The sequence below is a fragment of the Cataglyphis hispanica genome, chromosome 2, assembly GCF_021464435.1.
Source record: "Cataglyphis hispanica isolate Lineage 1 chromosome 2, ULB_Chis1_1.0, whole genome shotgun sequence".
NCBI classification, from domain to species: Eukaryota; Metazoa; Arthropoda; class Insecta; order Hymenoptera; family Formicidae; genus Cataglyphis; species Cataglyphis hispanica.
Genome location: NC_065955.1, coordinates 6,118,871 through 6,141,227, shown reverse-complemented (window position 1 = coordinate 6,141,227; position 22,357 = coordinate 6,118,871). Strand labels below are relative to the sequence as shown.

Below are 22,357 nucleotides of genomic sequence, written 5' to 3'. Positions count from 1 at the left end.
GCTGCAGCATCGGGGAGGGGCGTCACCCATAAGTCACAGTTATGTTCCGGTGCATCTGATACCAAAAAAAGATTAGAAGAGAATAAGATGTATACCCATATACACGTATACAATCGACGTGTCGATTACAAATACAGTCGGCGATCGAGTGTTGCGTCATTAGGAGAGATCGACCGGTAAAAGCGGCGATACATACATACATAACGAGCGATCGCGGCAGACCAGATTTTCACTTTCGCGCGAGTGAACGTTGACACCCTCGACGTCCTTCGATAGATGCAGAACCGCATCGCCGTTCTACCACAGAAACTTGCCCACTTGGGCGTCACGACGGGGGAGAAACGTAATAATTACGTCTCGGCGATTGGTTAGCAGCGCGAGCATGCCGGTTCGCCCTGTGATTAAAAGCACCGCCGATAATTGGCCGATCGTTTTATGCGGGATAATAAATTATTTCCTATAATTTTACGATCTCTCTACTACTAAAATTACTTTTTACAATAGGGAATGGAATAGAGCGAGTATGCTCCGCCCTCATCGCAATCGTGTTGACAGCAACTGTCCCAACATCGTGTAAATTTCGTAACTATCGGCAATTGATGACGTCAGCGGGACAAAAAAATTGTCCCGCAACGGTATCTCTCGGAAGCCTTACGATAAAATTATTGTAAGTCGCATTTTCCTGTTTTTTTTTACAGCAAGCGCAAACAATCTTATGTTTTTCTTCTCAAACATAATATTATATATATTTTCTTTTGGAATAAAGTATTTTTTTTTTTTTTGAGAAAAATAAGTAGAAATGCAAAAAACGAAATTTATACTACGACCGACGAATTATCCATCTGCTTTATAATTATGAGGGAAGAATATTTTGGAGAGTGGCGGAAACGCGCGTATCCTCGCGAAACGAATATATTGAGGCAACGAGTCCATGAAACTGACGTTCGGTTGCGTGCGGACTTTCCAGAAGATTACTAACTGCGTAATGACCTGTAATGATGCGTGGGAAAGCCCGTTGCGTTCGGGATCGCCATTGTAACATCTCGTCGCGTTCTTACTCCACGAGTAACTACGAATAGTCACGCGGCGGCGGCAGCTAGGTAAAGAGAGAAGAGGGAAGGAGGAACTTCTCTTTCTCCGCCGTACGTGGACGTCATCCCCGTTGCATCAACGCTATATGCGGACTACCGTTATCGCCGCGATGTGACCTGCTTTTTGGACCCTTACGTCCTCCCGCTTCCTTCTTCCTCGTGCCGTTCACTTGTACAAGGTACAACGCTCGGGCAAACTAGGCGGGAAATGAAGAGCTAGCTAGGAAAATGTGACCAATTATTGAAATTGATGGAAACAGAGCCCGCGGCCCAGAAACTTGCTCGCTCGCGGCGGAAACCCCTTATCGCGCGAAAGATACGCGCACAAATATCCTTCTATCCGAGCGCGAAGTACAATGCGTATATCCATACTGCTGAAGCGCCTATCATTACTTATCTCGAAATATGATCAATAGACTTGTAAAATTCTAAATTTATATAGGATGTCTACTAAAATCTTGTAAAACAAATATCTGAAGGCATTTTTATTGTCTATTCTATTTTTTTTTTTATTGTCTATTCAAAATTCCAGATAAAAAGAATATTTTAGTTTCTTTTCTTTGTTCAATTTCCCTTAAAATAAGTTTTCTATTGTAGGCGTTTTCTAATGCTTTTCACTTATACTGAGAAAAAATACAAAGCCACTTAAATGTCAAATAGTATTATACAAATATATTGAAAAAAAAAAAATGGATAGCTTTTTTGTTAAAATAGAAAGTTTTAACTTGTATAACATTTTTATTTTTTTATTACTAAAAATTAAAATAAAGAATATGTACTATATATTCGATGTTTTGTTAAGATATTGAGTTTATAAACAGAAATAGATACATATTTATAATAAATGAAACGTAATTTACAACTTGGCTTATCAGCAGATTGCAGACTGCTTACAGTATAAGAATAAAATTATCAAAGAGAGAATGTTTTAAACAATTCCCTGAGTTCTAATAAAACTCCGTGAGAATTCCATGAGAATTCTAGGTTTCCCATGTTTTTCTAGGGAGAAATAATCTTGTTTTAGATATATATTTGGAAACAGCGGCGTTTTTAGCAAGAAATTTTTGATATCATTACCGGAACACGAATATTGATGTATTTAATTGATCGAGTTACGCAACGATGTTTATAATTTATATGACTTCATTAATTTTTTTTTTTTTTGACACAAGCATCACGATTCTTCGATGACTTCCTCTGATGGAGCGCTTTAGCGAGGCGACCGTGACAGTTTCCGCGATGTACGAACGCGATGATATGCTCGTTCGCGTAACAAAAGACCGGTAGAGAGCAAGAGAACCGATGACGACAAGTGCACTAAGGTCACAGAATGATGAAGAATTATCAGGCGCGCAATTGATCATCTATCGTTGCTATTTATTTTAAAGCGAGGTTTTATAAAAACCTTGCGCGAATCGCGCAAAAAATATCTCGATTCTCTTTCATGATATATTCTGATGCGATAAATTTTTTTATTTTTTACTTAAATGCGCTTGCAAAATATACAGTTTATAATATTTTTTTATGCTTGCACTTTACTGAAAATTTTTGCTTTAATTTTAATACAACCACACAGATTAGTACCAATTATTCGGAACGAACAAATTGAATAAAAATTTATATCAAAATTATACTCTCTATCTCCATCTCGTAATATTCTCGCAATTATATATTTATTTGTCGCACTGTAACAATTTAATTTTACATTTATCACAATTATCATCCTTAGCAACGTATAGAAAACACAAATCTCACGGAAATTATAAATGCGTTTTTTTTTATCTCGGTTTAATCAGCTCAATTGAAAAAAGATTACTGCCATTATTGCCGTACGCTACGTTTAATGCAAATTAGCGATTTTTTAATCACGCATCTTTTATCGGGGAAAGCGTAATATAAATGCTTTTTATTAGCCGGTTTCTGCTTGTACGCTCGACGGCACATTATCTCTTTAAACCAACTGGATAGCAATCGCTGATGCTTGTTCCTTATTCAGCGATGGTGCTGCTCGCGGATAGGAAAGGAGGGGGGGAATTCACGGATTGAACAACGGTATGACGTCATTGGTAGTAACTCGACACAGTGACACCGATTGCCGGCTCTGTCGGAGACAAGCCGGCCGGTGTCATCAGGATAGTTTCCACTCCCACTGTTTTCCTTGTGTCATTGGCAAAGAATAATGATGTAAATATACACAACCGCATAGACTTTCACTTCTATGCGAGCATCCGCTCTTTACGCATTTTTTTCTAGAGGCGATGGCTCTTGCAACACATTAGGATAAGATACAGACAGTTGCGAAGGTGCAGACCCATCGGCATGTTTATGAAATCGTCTTAGTTGATTGAAAGACAGAAGTGGCAAAATAATTAAAATAAAATAAAGCATCGCAAAAACATTGCATTACATTAAATTGTCAATAAAAAAATGTTGCACCACAAAATTTGATAACAATAAGGAGGAAAATATATTATTAGTAGATTATTATTTGAGATTACTGCATGTCAATTCAGGATTAATCAATTCGATAAGGAAGTATACAATACGCTACCTAATATATTTACAGTTGCACGCTGTACGATGATAAGAAATTGATTACCCGATGTGATTAAGTATCTATAATTAATTTTGTGCAAAATTTTGATATCTATTTATCTTTATTATTCATTAATCTTTTTCCTCTTGTACGAATTTATTTTATTTTTATTACATTTACAGCATCATTACACATATTTATTACGTACTTGTCGCTCAAAATATCATGGAAAACGCAAAGCGCGAAGAGAAGCTTCGATAATATTTCACGTGCGATTAACGATTAAAACAAATCTTCCGACATCGTATATCTCTTTGTTCGTTATTCCGAGAACACATTAACAGGTGATTTGCCATGAGCGATCTATATTCTTATACAAAGCATCGATCAAACGGATGCCTTATCACCTTGAGATAAGAGGTGTTGCGAATACGAAGATGTCACGAGTTTCACTGTATTTGATATGACAATGACAAAGCTCGGGATAAATATCATGAAAAATTGCATTTTTACATTTTGTACCAAGGTTCTTCTTCTCATTTAATGTTTTGATATTTGTTTTTTTTTTTTTCCCAAAAATAATATGTATTAAAAAATGTAAAAAATATGTTGTATTAAATAATGTAAAAAATAAACTACATTGAAAAGTTATAATTAATCGTGTATACAATATCAATTAAAAATTTAATCAAAATAGCATGTACATAAATCGAATAATAGAAAAGTAGATTTTTATTAAATTAAACTGTAATAAAAATACTGCAAAATTTTATGAAAAAAAGAAGTTTTAAATATTTTCTATATAAACATTTTTTAATAATTGATAATTGACCAATAAAATTTATTTCGTATTTTTACTCGGAATCATGCATCGTTGTTGTCTCGCAAATGATTCGGCACAGACACATCCTTTGTTTACATCTTATCTCTTATACAGGATAATCGATCCCGCGCGACATTGCACCATGGCATTGACATGTTATCAGAACCGAATGTGAACGATATACGAATCTAAAATGGCGACGAGATGTGAGATAACGAGTCTGGTATTGTCACTCTCGGGATAGGAATAAAAATGTATTGAAATTCTCTTTTACGTGATGGAAGGGAAACGAAAATCGAGATTGTTATCGGTGTAAACGGTTAGTTTAAAAATAGCTCGGTCAGGTAATTGCTCCGGGTGCGCAATGGTAACGGGAGATATGAGACTTCAATGTCAAGTCGTTACGCCACCGGGTTATACAGATAAGAATTCTATTCTCGCGACCAGGAAACGCACAATGCAAAGAAAAGAAAACAAAATGAATACGAACGACGAAGCATGTGTTTACGCGTACGTCAGCATGTGTTAAATAAGTATGTAAGAGATGCTCTTTATCGATTTGTTAGATACAAATCTTGCGTAGCATGCGGCGTGAATAAACAGAAATGACGTCGAGTATCTTCGTTGCCGGTTCTCGTGATTTTTTATTTGCTTGTATCAAAAGAGAGAGAGAGACCGAGAGAGAGGGTATCGATGATTCTAATATCGCTCGAAAAGCGCGTCACACGTATGATATTCATTTAATCGATTGCATATTTGAGACTGATCGCTCTATTTCACTTCAGTTATGATATATTGATAAAATAAATTTTCATATCTTATAATTTCTCGATATGCACGAGTTGTTAGGAATGATAAAGGCAGCGCAAGGCAAAGCGTGCACCGTTGATTGAATATTAAATAATGCGTAAATTAATTAACTACTTGCGTAATATTATTTTCTCGTAACCGCGTGTAATATATGAACAAATTTAAATTTTATTTATGGAATTGAAAACGTGTGTGTGTGTTCCAATTATTTAAATTGATACATACGACAGTGACAAATATTGATAAGTATTTTTTATGCCACTAGATTAGATTTTTTAACGCGTATTTAATATATCTTCCGCGTTCTTTTTTTCGCTCGCTTAGTATTTACATTATAAAATTTTGGTAATTGACTATCATTTACTGATAGACGAATGAAAAAGCTTGAGATAATTTGACTCGTCGTCGAGTCCCGCTTACTATCGCTCTTGATTAATAGAGGCATTTATTAGGTAAATATTATTCCACGCGATATAAATTGAATAATGTGAGTGTGCATCTGTTTGTTTGAAGATAAAGGCGTTCCTTCCTTCTATATAGAAGAAAACATATAGTTCTTGTGTGTCGCGCGCGCGCACATATATACATAATACCGTTGAATCTAAATAAATTATAATTATCGACACAAATATTTTAATTTTATATGATTGATTTCTATGTTAACATGACAAAGCATTAGATTTACATCGCGTTTAATATATGTGCGTATACACAGTCTTACATGCTTTAATCGTTACCAATAAATGTATCTAATTATTTTGACAGAATTTGCAAATATAATATCCACAAATATTTTAAAATTATTCAAAAATTTTCTTGATGAAAGATGAGAAACCTAATATGACCGATTAGTTATAAGTATGAAAATGATTTATTAAAATAATATTTTCTTCACAATATGCATTAATTTTTCGTCATGTGAAGCTTTAAGTAAGTTTTAATTATTTGCATTTGCTTGAAGAATATTACTGTTAAATTTGTAGAAATTGATGAATTATATACCAGGATGGATTTTGAAATATGGAAAAATAAATCTTGCCAAAAAGCGTGAACGAACTATCTCTTTGTAGCAATCTAAAAAAAATACATATAATGCATCATAATTTTCTCTCTAATACTATTCTTTTTCTATAATTCTCTTTCAATTTTCTCTTTCAATTGTTCTCTGAACAATTCATAACCTTTTATTTATTTATTTATTTTTTCTATTGTAACATGACGATGTTTTATTGTTTCCGGCAATTTTTCTATTCTTGACACAATTCTTTTTCACTCTTATAATATATAACATATCATTAGACACAATTAACTTTGCACTTTCACTACGAGAAATCAAATTCCGACATATATTTATGTAGCATACTCAAGTAACTTATTGCTAGTATATTGTTTTAATAATTTGTCAAAATTTCATGGATTATTACCAGGATAGATTTTGAAATATGTAAAAATAAATCTTGCCAAAAAAAAAAGAATGAACCATAAATGTTACAATAGTCTAAGAATGCACCGTAACTTTCTTTTTGTATACCATGTGCCTTTGTACTATTCTGTCTCTATTCTATGAAGTTATTTATTGTTCTTTCTATCATATTTTTTTTTATTGTTGAGTTATAACAATGATATCCCTTTTTTGAGTTGTAACAATGATGTTTTATTGTTTCCAACAATTTTTGTATTCTTGACATAATCCTTTTTTTATTTTTACAATATCTCATCACATATACATCCTCACATATTGTTAGCTTTTTACTTTCACGAGAAATTAAATTCCGACGTATTTTATGTGGCATATTCAAGTGATAATTTATTGCTAATATATTGCTTTAATCACAAATGCATTGCTTTTATCAATTAACAGGAAATTTATATTAAATCTGGGAATATTGACCAAACATTACAAAGTAACATCTTTATCTCCGAAAATCATTTGAAATAAATCGTAAATAAAAAAAAGATTTACCAGAATTAATTGTTAATTAATTGCTCGAAAATACTGCAAATTTATTATTTACGAACTAAGTTTAAATAAAAAATAAATAAAAAAAAACACTATTGATTTATATCACTTTCGTGGTACTTGACACAGTAAACTGTGTTAAGTACCACGAAAATACACAAGCATTTTATTTCATAATTTTACAAATAACAAGTAATAAATTAACGAAATTATATGAAATGCTTACCGTATGATTTCTTCGCCGTTACTTGATATTTTCTCGGGTCTCTTCCTTTCTTGTTCATCTTTATTGCTCTTTCATGATACACGATACTCACTTGCGAAAACACTGTTAATTACGATCACGCACGCACCAATCATCAAATATGATGATCACCTCGCACTTTATTTTCAATATATATATATATATATATATATATATATATATATATATATATATATCAATATATAGCGCGCATTGACATGAGAGAATGTGAAAATTTTCATCTTACACGAAGCTATGATTCACTCAGTACTGGAAAATCACGGTCAAATTCGCCCAATGTATTTCTGTTGCTAACGAATAATATAAATGCATGCATTTTACACAGCAATGTTATGCATATATTACGACCTTTTATCATAATACAAGTGAATAGATATATAAAAGTTAAAATTAAAGATAAATATTGTCGGAAAAAAATGCGATATACGAAACTATATTGGTATTTTACCGACTTGTGCGATCGAAAATTTGATTTGAATAAACCTTATATAAACTACTCATTTCAACAAATCATGAAGGAATAAGCTGGAATTTATGACTGTAGTTGACAAATATTAAAATAATGTAATAACGAACTTTGATAAAGCGACGCGTCCTTGTTTACATACTTAACGATATGTCTGCGTACGTCGCAGAGTTCCAGTAGTGAGATACGCCCCACTCTATAAGAATGAGATATCGAGAGGAAAAAGGACAAGCACCGACACTACCAACGCGTAGACAAAAACTATTGTTATTCTACCAACGTTCGTACGTTAAGTAAGACGCATTGTATGTTGTTTCTCAATAAAGTCTATTTAACAGGGGAACCTCGCCAACCTGAAAATTCTGAATATCCAATGAAACTTTACAGACATGTGGAAGGGGGAGGGAGGGGTCAGTAGAGGAATTTATAAATTTTTAGTCTAAAAACAGTTGAAATAAGGAGTGAAAGCGCTTCTCATATGTAGAGCGGCTTTTCGCTTTTCTCGAAAATTATTCGAGATATCAAAAAATGTTTTATATAAAAGTTTTATAGTAAAAACAGCTCTATTTAATCACATTATGTTTTAAAAGATTTTTGAAAAAAACTTTTTTTAAAATTATTATTTTTTAAAATTTTATTAATGTGATTAACTAGAGTTGTTTTTATTATAAAAATTTTGTGTAGAACATTTTTTAATATCTCAAATTTTCACGAAAAAAAAAACCGCTTCTACGCACGAGTGGTATTCCTTAAAACCGTTTTTGGATCGCAATTGAAAATTTCTAAATTTATCTATTGACCTCCCCTACATGTCTGTAAAGTTTCATCAAAATCAGAATTATTCGGGTTCGCCAGATTCTCTTGTAAATTCTATCTGGGTAGATTTTGTTAGATTTGACAGTAGAGTGCTTTCACAATAAAATCTAATCTTTTTTACAGTATTTTATTAATTAAACACGCGAGTCAATTCGTTTTATATCTACAATATTTTATTAATGACTGAGAAATTCGAAAATGACATTCGTAACTTTATCCCGATAATATACGATATTACGCGATACTACAAGTTAATGGCTAGTTGAGACGCGATAATCGCGAAGATTAATTAATCATACAAATTGATAATCGATAAATGTGATGTAGATTTGACTAAAATAATCATTTGGCATCTTCTAACACTTGTCGCGATCAAACTTTGAAATAATAACGACACACGAACCACATAACATATTATTATATCGTATAACGCTTTTGTTTACATACGATGATCTTGTTATCATTTTTGCGCGACGAGTTTCAATACAAGTACAAAAATTTACGTACTTAGTGCGGCATCGTATTATCTCTCTCGTTTTATTCCTTACAAGTATTACAACTCGCAATTATCAACTCGCATGTTTAATTAATCTTAACGATTATCATTGTCTTAATTAGCCATTAACTTGTATAACATCGCATAAGAGAGTGCATTATCAGAGTTAACCTACCGATATCATTTTCGAATTTCTTAATTATTAGTAAAATATTGCAGGTATAAAACAAATTGATTTGAGTTAAATTATTAAAACATATTTAATTAATAATCTACACTTAATATTAATATTTTAATATTTATTAACCGCGCATCATAAAAAGTCCGCGCTTATACGTTGATAATCTATTGAAATGTTTTTTTTTTTGTTAATATTTGATCGAAATCAATCGCGCAAGTTGACATATTAATAACATATTTTTAGATATTTCATTCTGAATATTTATCTTTTAAGTTTGACTTAATTGTGTATATCTATTCACTTGCATTATAATGAAAAATTGCACTAAAATACGTGATAATATAAATGTGATAATAAAATATAAACGTGATAATAAAATATTCTATTCTTAAGATAGATAGATATTGTGTGATCTTGACTGTACGATGTATAGTGTTGATTGTGAATAGATCATAGCTTCGTGTGACCGTGAGATTTCGCATTCTTCCGTCGCAATGTAAAATAAAGTGCGTGTCGAGAGTACTATGTAAAGTAAGGCGCGTTCGTCGTATTCTAGTGATTAGTGCGTGCGTGCGTGGTCGTAATTAACCGTGTTTTCGCGAGTGAGTGTCGTGCGAGTGCCATGGAGGAGCAGTAAAGGACAAAGAAGAAAGGAGAAGTCCGAGAAGACATGGACAATGATGGGGAGAAACATGAGGTAAGCATCTCTCATAATTTCGTTAAATTATTAGTATTTATTGATATTTATAAAATTAATTGCTCGTTTATTTTTCGTAGTGACATAGTTTGTTGCAGTGATATAAACGTTAATCAAGCAGTTTTGATCATTTCTTAGACTTATTTCGTGAATAATAAATTTGCAATATTTTTGAACGATTAATTATCGATTAATTTTGGCAAATTTCTTTTTTGTTTATTATTCACTATAAGTATATTTTTGGAAATAAAGATGCACCACTGTAATGTTAGGGCGGTACTCCTATTTAATATCAATTTCCTGCTAATTGATAAAAGCAATAAATTTGTAATTAAAACAACATATTAGCAATAAATTAGCATTTAATGATTACAATATATCGAAATTTGATTTCCCGTGATTAAAATTCCATATTAATAAAAACTAATGTATTATATCGAGAATGCTACTCTTTTTAATGAGTAAAATTAAAATTCATAAAAAAACTTAAAGAACCGCGATCAAAATAATCTTTGTTAAAATGAATATCGAGACTTCTCTTTCTCTATATCATCGATGTTATCGCACTAATAATACTGTAAGAAGACAGAGCGTCGGCAGTATCTCGGCCATCTCTGTCGAGAGAGGAATCCTTGATGCAACCTCGTATAACAAAGGTTCGCGCGGCTCGCCGCGGCTTTGTCCTTTCTCGCGATTGGCAGAATCGCTGTCGGCCGTTTCTAGATTCTCTCGCGCGGTCTCGCTTTCCTAATAGACACTCGTTACTCACGTTCAGGTGCAAGCTGCACGTGGAAACCCGATTACGCAGTTGCATTACGAGCGGGAGTAAGTCGACGCGGTGATGAGGATCGAGCCGATCCAACGGAACAAAGAAATCCTTGAGACTTGGACGCGCGACAGAGATAACAGATACAATTCGCGTTGCTAGTGCTCCTCTCAGATAAGCCGCCGACGAGAGTCTCGCAATCCGCGCGTCAATTAGACGCAATTTATTAGACGCTCTCTCGCTCGTTCGCGGCGAATTCGATTATTTTTCCGGGGGACGCTTGTCGCGTGCGATACGTTGCAATTCGTGCAATTTCGCGTAGCTCAGCTCGTTACAAAGAGGCGAACGGCGCGACGATTATGGCAATTTTGATTCCGGTTTTGCCGGGCGTTAGCGATAAATGACCGCTGGATATCGCGGATAAATGAACGCGCGCGCGCTTGATGGTGTGGTCCCCGGTAATCTCGAAAATCTGGGGAGAAATGTCTTCCGCGCACGTAATAGAAGCACGAAATGCGACGACGACGAGATAGCGGCACGAGAGCGGCGCTTTAACCTGCGTAATCCGCGAATTATGAAAAGTACGCTTCATCCTTGGATCTTGGAATATGGCGTCGGGGGGGATTCTTGAAAGTCACTCGAGTGCGTTAGCTGCAATTAGCGGTTTTCGTTTTTATTTATCCGGTTGTGGAATCGCTCGGGAATAGCGGTGGAAAATCTCGGGAACATGGAAGATTTATCTGCCGACAGAGAGACACGCGAGAGACACGACATATCATAATCTAGATTATTCCGTCACTTTGCAGATAACGCGTCATTTTCTGACCACTGATAGGGGACTGTATAATGATTGCGGTCAAGAATACGTTCGCTTTTTATACATCTCAAATTTACCTGACTAATAAATCAAAGACTAAAATTTGCATAACGTGATAATCGTTCAGCGTGAAAATGTTTTCGTGAAAAAGTAACTGTAAAATATATCTAGTTTTGTAAATTAAAATTTCTCGAAATTGATGCGTGCACGACTTTCTTTCAGCCCATAAGAAGCTTGTTTTCCTTCCTACATATAATCGACGCTACGAAAACAAAAAAAAAAACAAACAAAACCGTTATCTTCCGGATAACTTTATCCGGCGGTTGAGTAACCGTTAAAAATATTCTTTGTGTCTACGATCTTTATAATACATAACAATAATTTAAAAGATACAATACTAGACAATAATACAAATCGAATATGTGGGAAACATTTTCGGATAATGTTATCGACTCGTCCATTTGTCAACAATTTAGCCATATAGATAAGAGAGAACTCCGGTCAATCCAAATCGTCGAGGAACAAAGGAAAACGTGACTTATCTGCAGCGAAACGATTGATGACAAGAGGTATACGCGTATTGAAAGAGCAACTGATTCATCGGCACGCAATGGCACGCTGTGGCAATGACAAAGGTCATCCTTGAACGACGATCCCTATTTAGCCGGTAAATAATGTAAGCTGGTCCATTGGACCTATGGACAAGATATCGATGGCGTCGTGGCCTCATCTCGAGGATGAAGGAAGTTGTCTCGAGTACGAGACGCCCATCCCGCGTGCTGACAATCCTATTTTTACTTTCGCTATATCGGGCATGAGTGGTAAAACGTTGATATACTGCGGTAACGATATAAAGCTGCACCTGATACGCGACTACCGGCATAACCGGCTTCTCTCGATGACGTAACGCCTGTTTCGCTTATAACTACTTATTAACGAGGTAAATATACATTTATTGTCGTTAATATAAAGATAGCTTATAACTGAATTTTGATAAAGGCATAAATTATGCAGAGATACAAATATGTTGCGCAAATAAATTTAATAACTCTTTAAAAAACTCTTTAAGAAAACTTGTTAACGTGACTTTTATCTATTGCGAATCGGTACAGATATATCGCGAAAGAAATGAAATTATTAAAGACAGCACGCATAATATAAAGTTACGTCATAAGGAGGAAAAATTTAGAAGCTGACATGAAAATCTGTTGCGTGATAAAGCGATCTTACAGAATTGCTCTTCGGATTAGAAATAGATGATAAGAGGTAATGTATACAATTACGTAAGATGCAATTTACGTTACGTTAGAGAACTGGGCGAGGTTCTCATGGTAAAGGTATTTTGAAAAATTGACTTAACTCGAGCGTTATTATTAGCTTTCTTAATATAACGTTAATAGACAAGAGTTCAAGGTGGGACAAAAATAAAGTACAGAGCGAGAAGTGCAACCTTGGGGATATTATGCAAGAAATTGAAGCATACAGGCAGTATGAATGATGCCGTTGCGAGAGCTTCATTTAATACAGAGGAAAAGTTTTCATTGTCCGTGAGATCTACAGCTCGTGGGCGATCGAAGTCGTGACGTCAGAAACACTGTAATCCTTTCCTGACGCGTCATCACGATTTTCTCGCGGCGACCTCTACGGATCTCTCTCTCTCTCTCTCTCTCTCTCTCTTTCCCTCTTTTTTTTCTTCTCTACGTTTCCTGACGTCATTGCTACGTCCGCCACGGAATGAAATAAGTTTATAATAGAAGCAAAAGTTCATTAAAAAACAAAAAAACAAGAAATGAATCCATAACCATCGTGTCGCGAATAAAGCGTATGTTTCTAACAATAAGTCATAATACGCAGAAAAAAAAAATTTGCACAAAAATAATTTGCGCAGATTTAATCAAAAAACCTCGTTAGAAACGCAAGATAGGTAAAACGCAAAGATCTAGGTTGTTTGCTAAGATAATTCTTTACAAGTCAACAAAGATGAGTGACATTATGCGCAATCAGCTCTTTCCGACGCATCGTCATAATTTTATCATGATATTCCTACAAGCCTAACTGGCGCGTGTGCGTGACGTCAATAGAGTGATATCATTCATGTTTTATAGAAATCGTATTCGTATGGACGATTTAAGGATTTATATGTTGACAAAAGCATGCAAATTTTGACTTTTCTACTATTTCTTTTGAATATCTATGCAAAACTCTGAGCGCAACTCTTTTAACGGTTTAGAAATTATTTAGGCTTAAAGTTATTATTGATTCTTATGGAAAATCGCGTATTGTAACATTTATTGACAATTTTGACAAAGACACCATTGCCAACGAATAAAAATTTTCACATTTTAAGAAAACTTTAATAAATATTTGTGCAAAACTTTTAGATCTACTTATTCACTTAAAAGTTTTTATTAAAAATTGTAAAGAAATATTATTTCTCTCTCTCTCTCTTTCTAAAAATAGCTCGTTTTTTTATTTCTTGCAGTTGATTTCAAGGAGTATTCACGACCAAAAGTTTTTGTCATAAATTTGGAAAAATATTTATTACAACTATTTTCCTTTACGAAGTCGTTAAAAACTATTATTTTGTGATACTTTAATTTTTTTTTTTATAATTCGGATTTATTTATTTGATTTTTCAAACAGTATACACATAAGAAATATGTTTCTTTTTTTAAATTTTGACAGTTTTTTGTTACTATTGTACAGCCAAAACATTTTCAATATCCACAAAGATAATGACGCAACAGTAAAAAAAAATGATAATGACGCAATAGTAAAAAGAAAAATAATTTTGAAATTGTTTTTCTTATCGACATAAAAAAATGCGCCAATACATAATGTCAAAACAAGACCCACTTTTATTACATACAAGTGCAATATCCGATCGAAATAATTTTCCATGAACTTGATTGTCATAAATATTCCCTCATAATTTTTATTCCATAAATACTTTTTACGATACAACAGTCGAGCTAATATAACATGGCTTGACAGACCGCAAAAAACATTGAATTTTTTTTAATAAAACGTCCCGTCTGAACACGAATCGTTATATTTTTGTAAGTAAAACAAGGATTTGAAAAGCGTAGCAATTTAAATAAAGTATAAAGCGACTTGAATAAAGTGTTCACATTTAAAGTACAATGCATTTTCAAAATGCTCGTATTGCTCAATTATACAGATAAATAATAACATTTATCAACTTATAATAAATTCTTTTTATTTATTTTCGCGCAAAAGAATATTGCTACGAGACATTAAGCTGAATCACGAATTGCTAGAAAATTGCATACTAAATTTATGAACCGTATTTGAAATATGAGAATAGAAATACCCGTTATGTCTATTCTTCGTATGCAATCAAAGGTTACAAACCTGAATGCCGTGAGGCATTCTCAACGTTTCAACATAAAATTTCTACGTTACGCTTGAATATATTATATTATACAAGATACAGCTTGAAAGCATGATATATAAATATTTATTTAGATGATAAATCGTATTTCAGGAACATAACTATATATTTATACAATGTAAAAATAAACCTAAGTCACTCGATAAGGAAAAAATATTTTATTTAATTTAAGATAAAATATCACAAATAAATAAAAAAGAGATTAATTTTTTAAAGCTTTTTCGAAAGTTTGATGACGAAAAACTATTTAAGATAAAAAAGTGTCAACCAGTTTTCTCGCGAGTCAAAATAATGACAGGATTACGAGAGGATTCTGATATAGTGAAACGAGCACCTGTTTATACGCGAGTAAACTAGTTTCGTAAAGATGATGTAACATATTGCATTCACAGCCTTCGATATCCGGTCGATCGTTTCCTCGTAAACCGCATAGCGATCGCGATTGCTTGCCAGAGAACAAAGCCGTGACGTCAGCCGTGGGGATAAAGGCACGCGCAAAAAAACTGCATCACAAAGGAAATGTCACAACGCTCTTTATATTCGCTCACGTTCGCTGCCTAAATGCAGCTGACTGCTTTTACAATCGTATACTCTCTCGACTCGCGAAGCAGCGAATTTTACATTGTCCCGTTACATCGAGCCGACCGAATCTCAGTGCATTCTTCGATTCGGGTCACGGCTCCGTATATACGCGGCCAATTTCTTGCTGACATTCTTAGATCACACATCGTTGCGGAACGCCCGAATTCCTCGCGACGAGCATCGTTCACGGGTCTTTGAATGTATGAATGTAAACTTCTGTCGGTTCCGCGACATCAGACACGCATTTCAGGTATTACTGTAGTGAAGAAACATCCGATTTATACCGGCGTCGTATTTTCTGTCGAGTTGTCTGACCTATTTATGTTTAAAGAATATTATAATTATCATTTCTTTGTCACCATCTGTGCATTACTAATCGCATCCTGTTAATGCAAACGAACATTAAAGCATGGGAATCTAGCGATCGCATTTCACATTTTTATTTAGAAATGACACGAGGGCATTCACGCGAAAAACTAATAATATATTGCAAGCGTTATGTGAATATTAATTAATGTGAAAGTGAAAGCATGACTGAATGATCAGTTTTTTATTGCAATTAGTACTCAATGGAGTATTAATAAGGGGCTTACCTGTTTGAACTTCTGAAAAATTATTATATTTTCTAGATTTTTTGCAGTGCGACGACTTGATAAAAATTTTTTATTTTTTTACAATATTATTAAGTACTCAAATAAAAATTTTCAGCTAAAAAAAATTTTTTTTTTTCAAATTGTGCGAATATTTGCAAATTTTTATTTTCATGCATGTGCATGAAAACTCGAGTTACATATGACAGATTGACTTCAAATTTTGCATGGAAATTCCTAATAAGATTCCGCAACTGTTAACGAAGCCTTTTTTTAATCCAAATCCTCATTTTTTTATTATAAACAAAAAAATTAATTTAATTAGTTTATAAACGAAAAAAAAAAAATTTTTTTTTAAGCCGAAAATTTTTATTTAAGTATTTAATAATATTACATCAATATTGTAAAAAAAATAAAAAGTTTTTATCAAGCCGTGTTACAAAAAAATTTAGAAAATGTACTCATTTTTTGAGGATTCAAAAAATGGGTGTGTCCCCTTAATAAAAACAGTAATCCTCTTTCATGGAAATATGTTTTATTGGCGGTTGTGGAAGGGCACGGAAGTTGGCGAGTTCTTTTCCACGGTCCGCTACAAGTATATAGTTTTCTCCATCGAGCTCGAATTTACAGTTATCATTGTTTGAACGGAATGCGGGCGGCATTCCTCTTTCCTGTTTCGCGATACAGCCGTCGTAGGACCCGACGCAGTTAAATCCGGAAAGTGTCCTCGACGTGTCCTGGTACGTACAATTGATTCGGTGTCCATTACGTGTGTACATTCCTTCGCCATTAATCTCGTGCAAAATAAGACCATAAGAGGTGGAAAGGCACAATTGCATACCAGCTATACTCGTGCGCTGTCTAGTTTCGCAGGTGTTCCAATAAACTTCTGTTAGGCAAACACAATCAACCGTTCTTTTTTCTTTTAATTTGTAAAGAGATTAAGTACACACATGGACACACGTGCCCTAATTTATATTTTTAATCGAAAAGTGGAGCAAAATACGGTATCATATATACTTATATTTAAGATATGAAAATTATCTCTTACATAAATTACTAATGTTAGTATTTAAATTATTTATATTATAGAGAGAAATTAATTAATATATTAGAAATTAATTATATAATATAGAAATTAATTAATTAATATAAGATACAAGTTTTGATATTATCAAAACTTTAAACGCAAATCACAGTTATGATAATACCGTGTAGATAAAATTTCTCTATGTAATATATAATATAGATATAGTTTTATTTCAGTACTAAATACCGAGTGGATTACTCAGATAAAATACGTGCTTCGTTTACCGAATTGTTTGCACATTGTCTTATTTGCGATTATTATTGCAAAATATTGTTTACAAAGGCCGAATTTATTTGTAAAATGTTGATGGATATTATCGAAATTTGCGTGCTGGCAAACAGTGATAAAATATAATTATTCATAATTGATGCATGACGATAATAAAAATATTAAATTAATAATGATAAAAGATAATAAGGCCAAATATCCGGTCAAACAAGTTGCATAATATTAACTCTCTCAATCACGCGCCGTACTCGCGATAAATGCTATGACTTTTCGTTGTTAAATTCTATAATTTAATCACATATATTTATTAGAGAGATTTATTAACGCTGAAAAAAATTAGAAATTAATATTTAATTAGTATTATAATTAAGACATTAAATTAATTATCTCGATTCTCTGTTTGATATATTTTTTTATATACCTGCTGTTCGACTTGTAATCTCGATACTACATTTAACGTTGATTTAATGTACTGTAAGTGCCATCGTCTACTGATAATAAACGACCATTCTCGTATTATATAAATAAAATTAAGGCGACAGAGTTAAATGCGCAATAAATATACAGATCTATTTAGTTTAATCTCTCTACTGGAAACTAATTAATTTTACTGCTTTCGTAATAAAAAGTACGCTTAAAATTGCAAATGGAGTTGTAAAAAGCAGTGATTCATACACAATAAATATTTTCCTTGTTAAAGAAGATTTATTAAAATCTTGTTTCTAAAATGTTTTAATTTTCTATATTACTTTGAACGCGATGGCCGGATACGACATTGGTCGTCAATGATCGAATGCACCGTTCGATGCAATAGTATTCGCGGCAGCACCGTTAAATTTAATCTCGAGCGTATTTTATATTATTACTCAAGTAAATCCCGTTGCCCAAGCGAGGCGATTTTGACGTTGCGACACGCTCGGTACAGCGAAACACTTCACCGTCTTCGAGTGATCCGCCGTGCCGCGCTTTAGGAGAACACAGCTCACTTGTGAAATGAAGCAAAATGCACTTTCACCCGGCATTGCGTTTCGCAACCCCCTCCTCCCTCCCCGCCCCTCTTCTGTCGCGACGCGACAGCATCTCCGACCATCTTGATCCTCGTCGTCGTCGAACGACGAGAGCACATTCCATCGCGCAGGAATGCCTCCGTTGTTGGCGTTCTAATTATCGCACTGATAATCGCGAATTGAGTTTTCGTCGGCTTGTATGCCTCTATTTGTCTGCGCGAAACTCGGCACTTTCGCGACTTCACCGTTGCGTTACGCATGGATCGCGTTATGCATCCTACTCTCTGCACCAACGCACTCTCGCTGCGCGCATATGTTTATATTACAGCAGCATATATATTGCTGCGGAGAAAGCATTAAAATTCTTATATATGGGACTGAACGTGTATAATAAATATTAATTCTCTACATTTTGATTGGGTTAGCTTTAAGAATTTTTATTTTAGAATTAATATTTTTAAATTATTTATATTTTATTATTTTATTTTATTATTTATATTTATATTTATTTATATATTTTTAATTATTTTGATTAATTATGATAAAGAGAGAAAATTAATGTAATAAATTATAAAAGTACAATACTTTTTGAGAATATAAATATGAAATATATACTAATATATGTAAATATAAATAATATTATATAAATAATATTTTAATGAATAATATTGTATACGATATTTTTCGAGATTAAGGCCTATTACATAATTCGTCGTTTTATAAAATGTTTAGACATTTTATAAGATGCGACCATATTTTCAAATCATGATTGAAAATTAAATATTTTAATGGCTAACAATTTTAATTTTTTTATAAAACCCTAACAAGCCATCTGCCATATTGTTAAACGCAATGATTTGTACAGCGTTTTAAATTCTAGCTGGTTCATTTCAGTCATTTTACTGATTTTACTTTAAGTTTACCGATACTTAATAATAATTTAATAAAATAGTCATAATAAATGTCTTTTTAAATTTTTTTTTTAAATTGATATTTCTTTTTATTATTTGTTTTAAATATTACTTTCAAGAATTTTATTTATATTGCTTTTATGAAACCTTAATTGTAATAAATACAACAAGTATTTATAAATATAGTAAGTAATAGAAAACAACAAGTGTTCCTACAAGCTTTTTCTCATTTAGAAATACACATAATTACTTATTAATATTATAACATAATTGCTTATTAATTTTCTAGAAATAATAATATATTATATTATAATATAATATATTATATTATATATTATAAAATGCTTAGAAGTTTTATAAAACGACCTTATATAAAATGATTATGTAATCTGGCTATAATATATATATAATATTATGATTGATTATGTACATCGCAAAAACGTACAAAGCATTAAAATCAACAATGATTTCGATGAGTTCCGGGATTTGAAATGCAATGATCCTTAAGTCCATTCGTGACAACGAAAACGTGTCAATTAACGTAAGATACATTTTACCCGTGATTCATCGAAATCTACATCAATCGCAACGTGCAGCGCCGTCGAGTTTGCGTTTTTTCGCTGTCCGCATTCTCCGCAGCCAGTATGGATGATGTCATCGGATTTCGATATCATTATTTAAACGCGCACATTTTTCAGGCGTATCATCGCGAGATGTACAAACAACGCTACATGGACGGAAGTGTAAGGAAGCGGCGACAGATGCACGAGTTTAAACAAGGAGCGAAGGTAAGGTCGTCGACTCGCGCGCGGCCGCAACTTGTCTTCCTCTTTCTCTCGATGGAGGATATAGATGTATTGCCGCGCGCGCGCGCGATATCGCGGGAAATGAGCGGGCGGACGTAGGAAAGAAATTGGAAAGTGGTCGGTGAAAGTGTTCAGGCGGGCATAAGGCACGTGGCCTGCAGCGTCAGCGAGCGTGGCGGCTCAAACGAGCGGACTTTCTTCACCTCCTCCTCCTCTCGTCGTTCCTCGTCACTTTACCTTCACCTGTCACCGTTTTCCTATACTCGCGCCTTCCCCGGGATCAATCCGTGCCGGACGACCTTTTTCTCTGTCCCCTGACCTTTGAGTCTGGCCGTAGAGGTGAAAGGGGTTTAACCGGAAAAATATCTCGGAAGCTCTCAATGACGAGCTCCTCTCCTTCTCTCCTCCCTTCTCTCGATAGGGAAGGATTATTATTTTAATTTGATTTCTTATTTTCTTTTTTTATTGAATATTCTATGCACGAAGGCATTACGTTGCTATTAGCTCAACGTTGTGATTATGCAGTTTTAGAGAGATACATACGCGTAATTGACAGCAGGAAATAATATTGCGCTGTCATTAATATTGTAACAACGTTATGAGAGGAGATAAGAGAGAAAGAATAAAGATCAGTAGCTGCGATACAGGTATAACATAGGCAAGAATATTTTTGAGTAGAGTACGATTAAAAAAGCAGATTATTTTTTCTTACTTTGCTTCACTATTCCGGATCTTGTGCTCTTAATCGAACGGTATCAAATTCAGCTTCCGAGATTCGAAACACGAAGATGCAGCAGAAGAAGGGCAAAGGACCGACTCGTACGATTTCACGTAGCGCGAACGTCGCGAAAGCAGATAAATCGAATATCGAATAACGCTTGACAGTTGCATATATTTTAACAGCTGATGACTGTTGAAAACGCATCAGCCCCGAGAACGCAACGGTCCTCCTCGGGAAAAAAAAGTGTCGCTCCCTTTCGTCATATATCCTAGCATCTATAATTCAATCGCTTTGTTTTTATTAAATTATAATTAAAGATTTCTCATCGCGGTTCGCATATGACGAACAATATAATGAATATGCGTGACGTTACTATCGTATTTACATGCCGAATTCATTCGCGCGTGATTCCTATCTCGTTCCGCCAGAGAATTCAGCTATGACACCACAGCTATCACACCGAGATTAATTGAATTCCCCTCATCCTCATCTGTGCGACTTGATGTACCTTGGACACATTTGCGCACCAGGAGAATCTCGCTAGGGCTAATCTCGTGATACTAAACAGGCAGAATTTCGCTATCAGGACACTCGATCTCATTTATTGACAAGTACCGTTAATTGAATTTTATAATCTACGCGCCTGCATTCGCCTAAGGTCACTTGAATCCATATCGCTCTATCGTTACGGAAAAGTGAATGGCAAGCGAAGCGGCAAGTGAAGCGCGAGATGATTAATTAAGGATGTTTTGGATATAATAGTAACAAAAAATTATCAAAATTAAAAAAAAAATATTTGTTACGTATATGCTATTTGAAAAATCAAATAAATAAATCTTTATTATAAAAAGAATTAAAATATTACAAAAGAATATGGCTTTTAATAGTTGTAATTAATATTTTTCTTAATTTATGACAACAATTTTTGATCGTGAATATTGAATTTGATCGAGTCTCTAAAATCAACAGCCAGAAACAAAGAAAAACGAGTAATTTGCAGAAAGAAAGGAAAAGAGAGATAATATTTTTCTACAATTTTTAATAAGTAACTTTTAAACGAGTAAGTGGATATAAATCAATTTTTGCATAAATATTTATTTGAGAGTTTTTTTAATATATGTGAAAATTTTTATTTTGTTTATTTTTTAAAATGTTTTTTCCTTGTCAAATTTCTCAAGTGCTACAATACGCCATTTTTTATAAGAATCAATAAGAACATTAAAATTAAATAATTTCCAAATCGTTAAAAGAGAATTGTGCTCAGGTTTTGCACAGATAATCAG

At 33.6% G+C, this 22,357-nt stretch overlaps 1 protein-coding gene across 2 annotated transcripts in view; it reads left to right on the top strand.

Moving 5' to 3' along the window:
- The window catches only part of LOC126858954 (zinc finger protein 395), a 92,104-nt gene that overhangs the window by 20,126 nt on the left and 49,621 nt on the right, over positions 1-22,357 (top strand). Inside the window, exon 2 of one of the 2 annotated variants that reach the window (XM_050609724.1) lies at positions 20,246-20,335. The exons of the other annotated variant lie outside the window; for it this stretch is intronic. Coding sequence (XP_050465681.1) covers positions 20,246-20,335 — 90 coding nt within the window. The remainder of the gene's footprint in view (positions 1-20,245; positions 20,336-22,357) is intronic. 2 annotated transcript variants of the gene reach the window in all.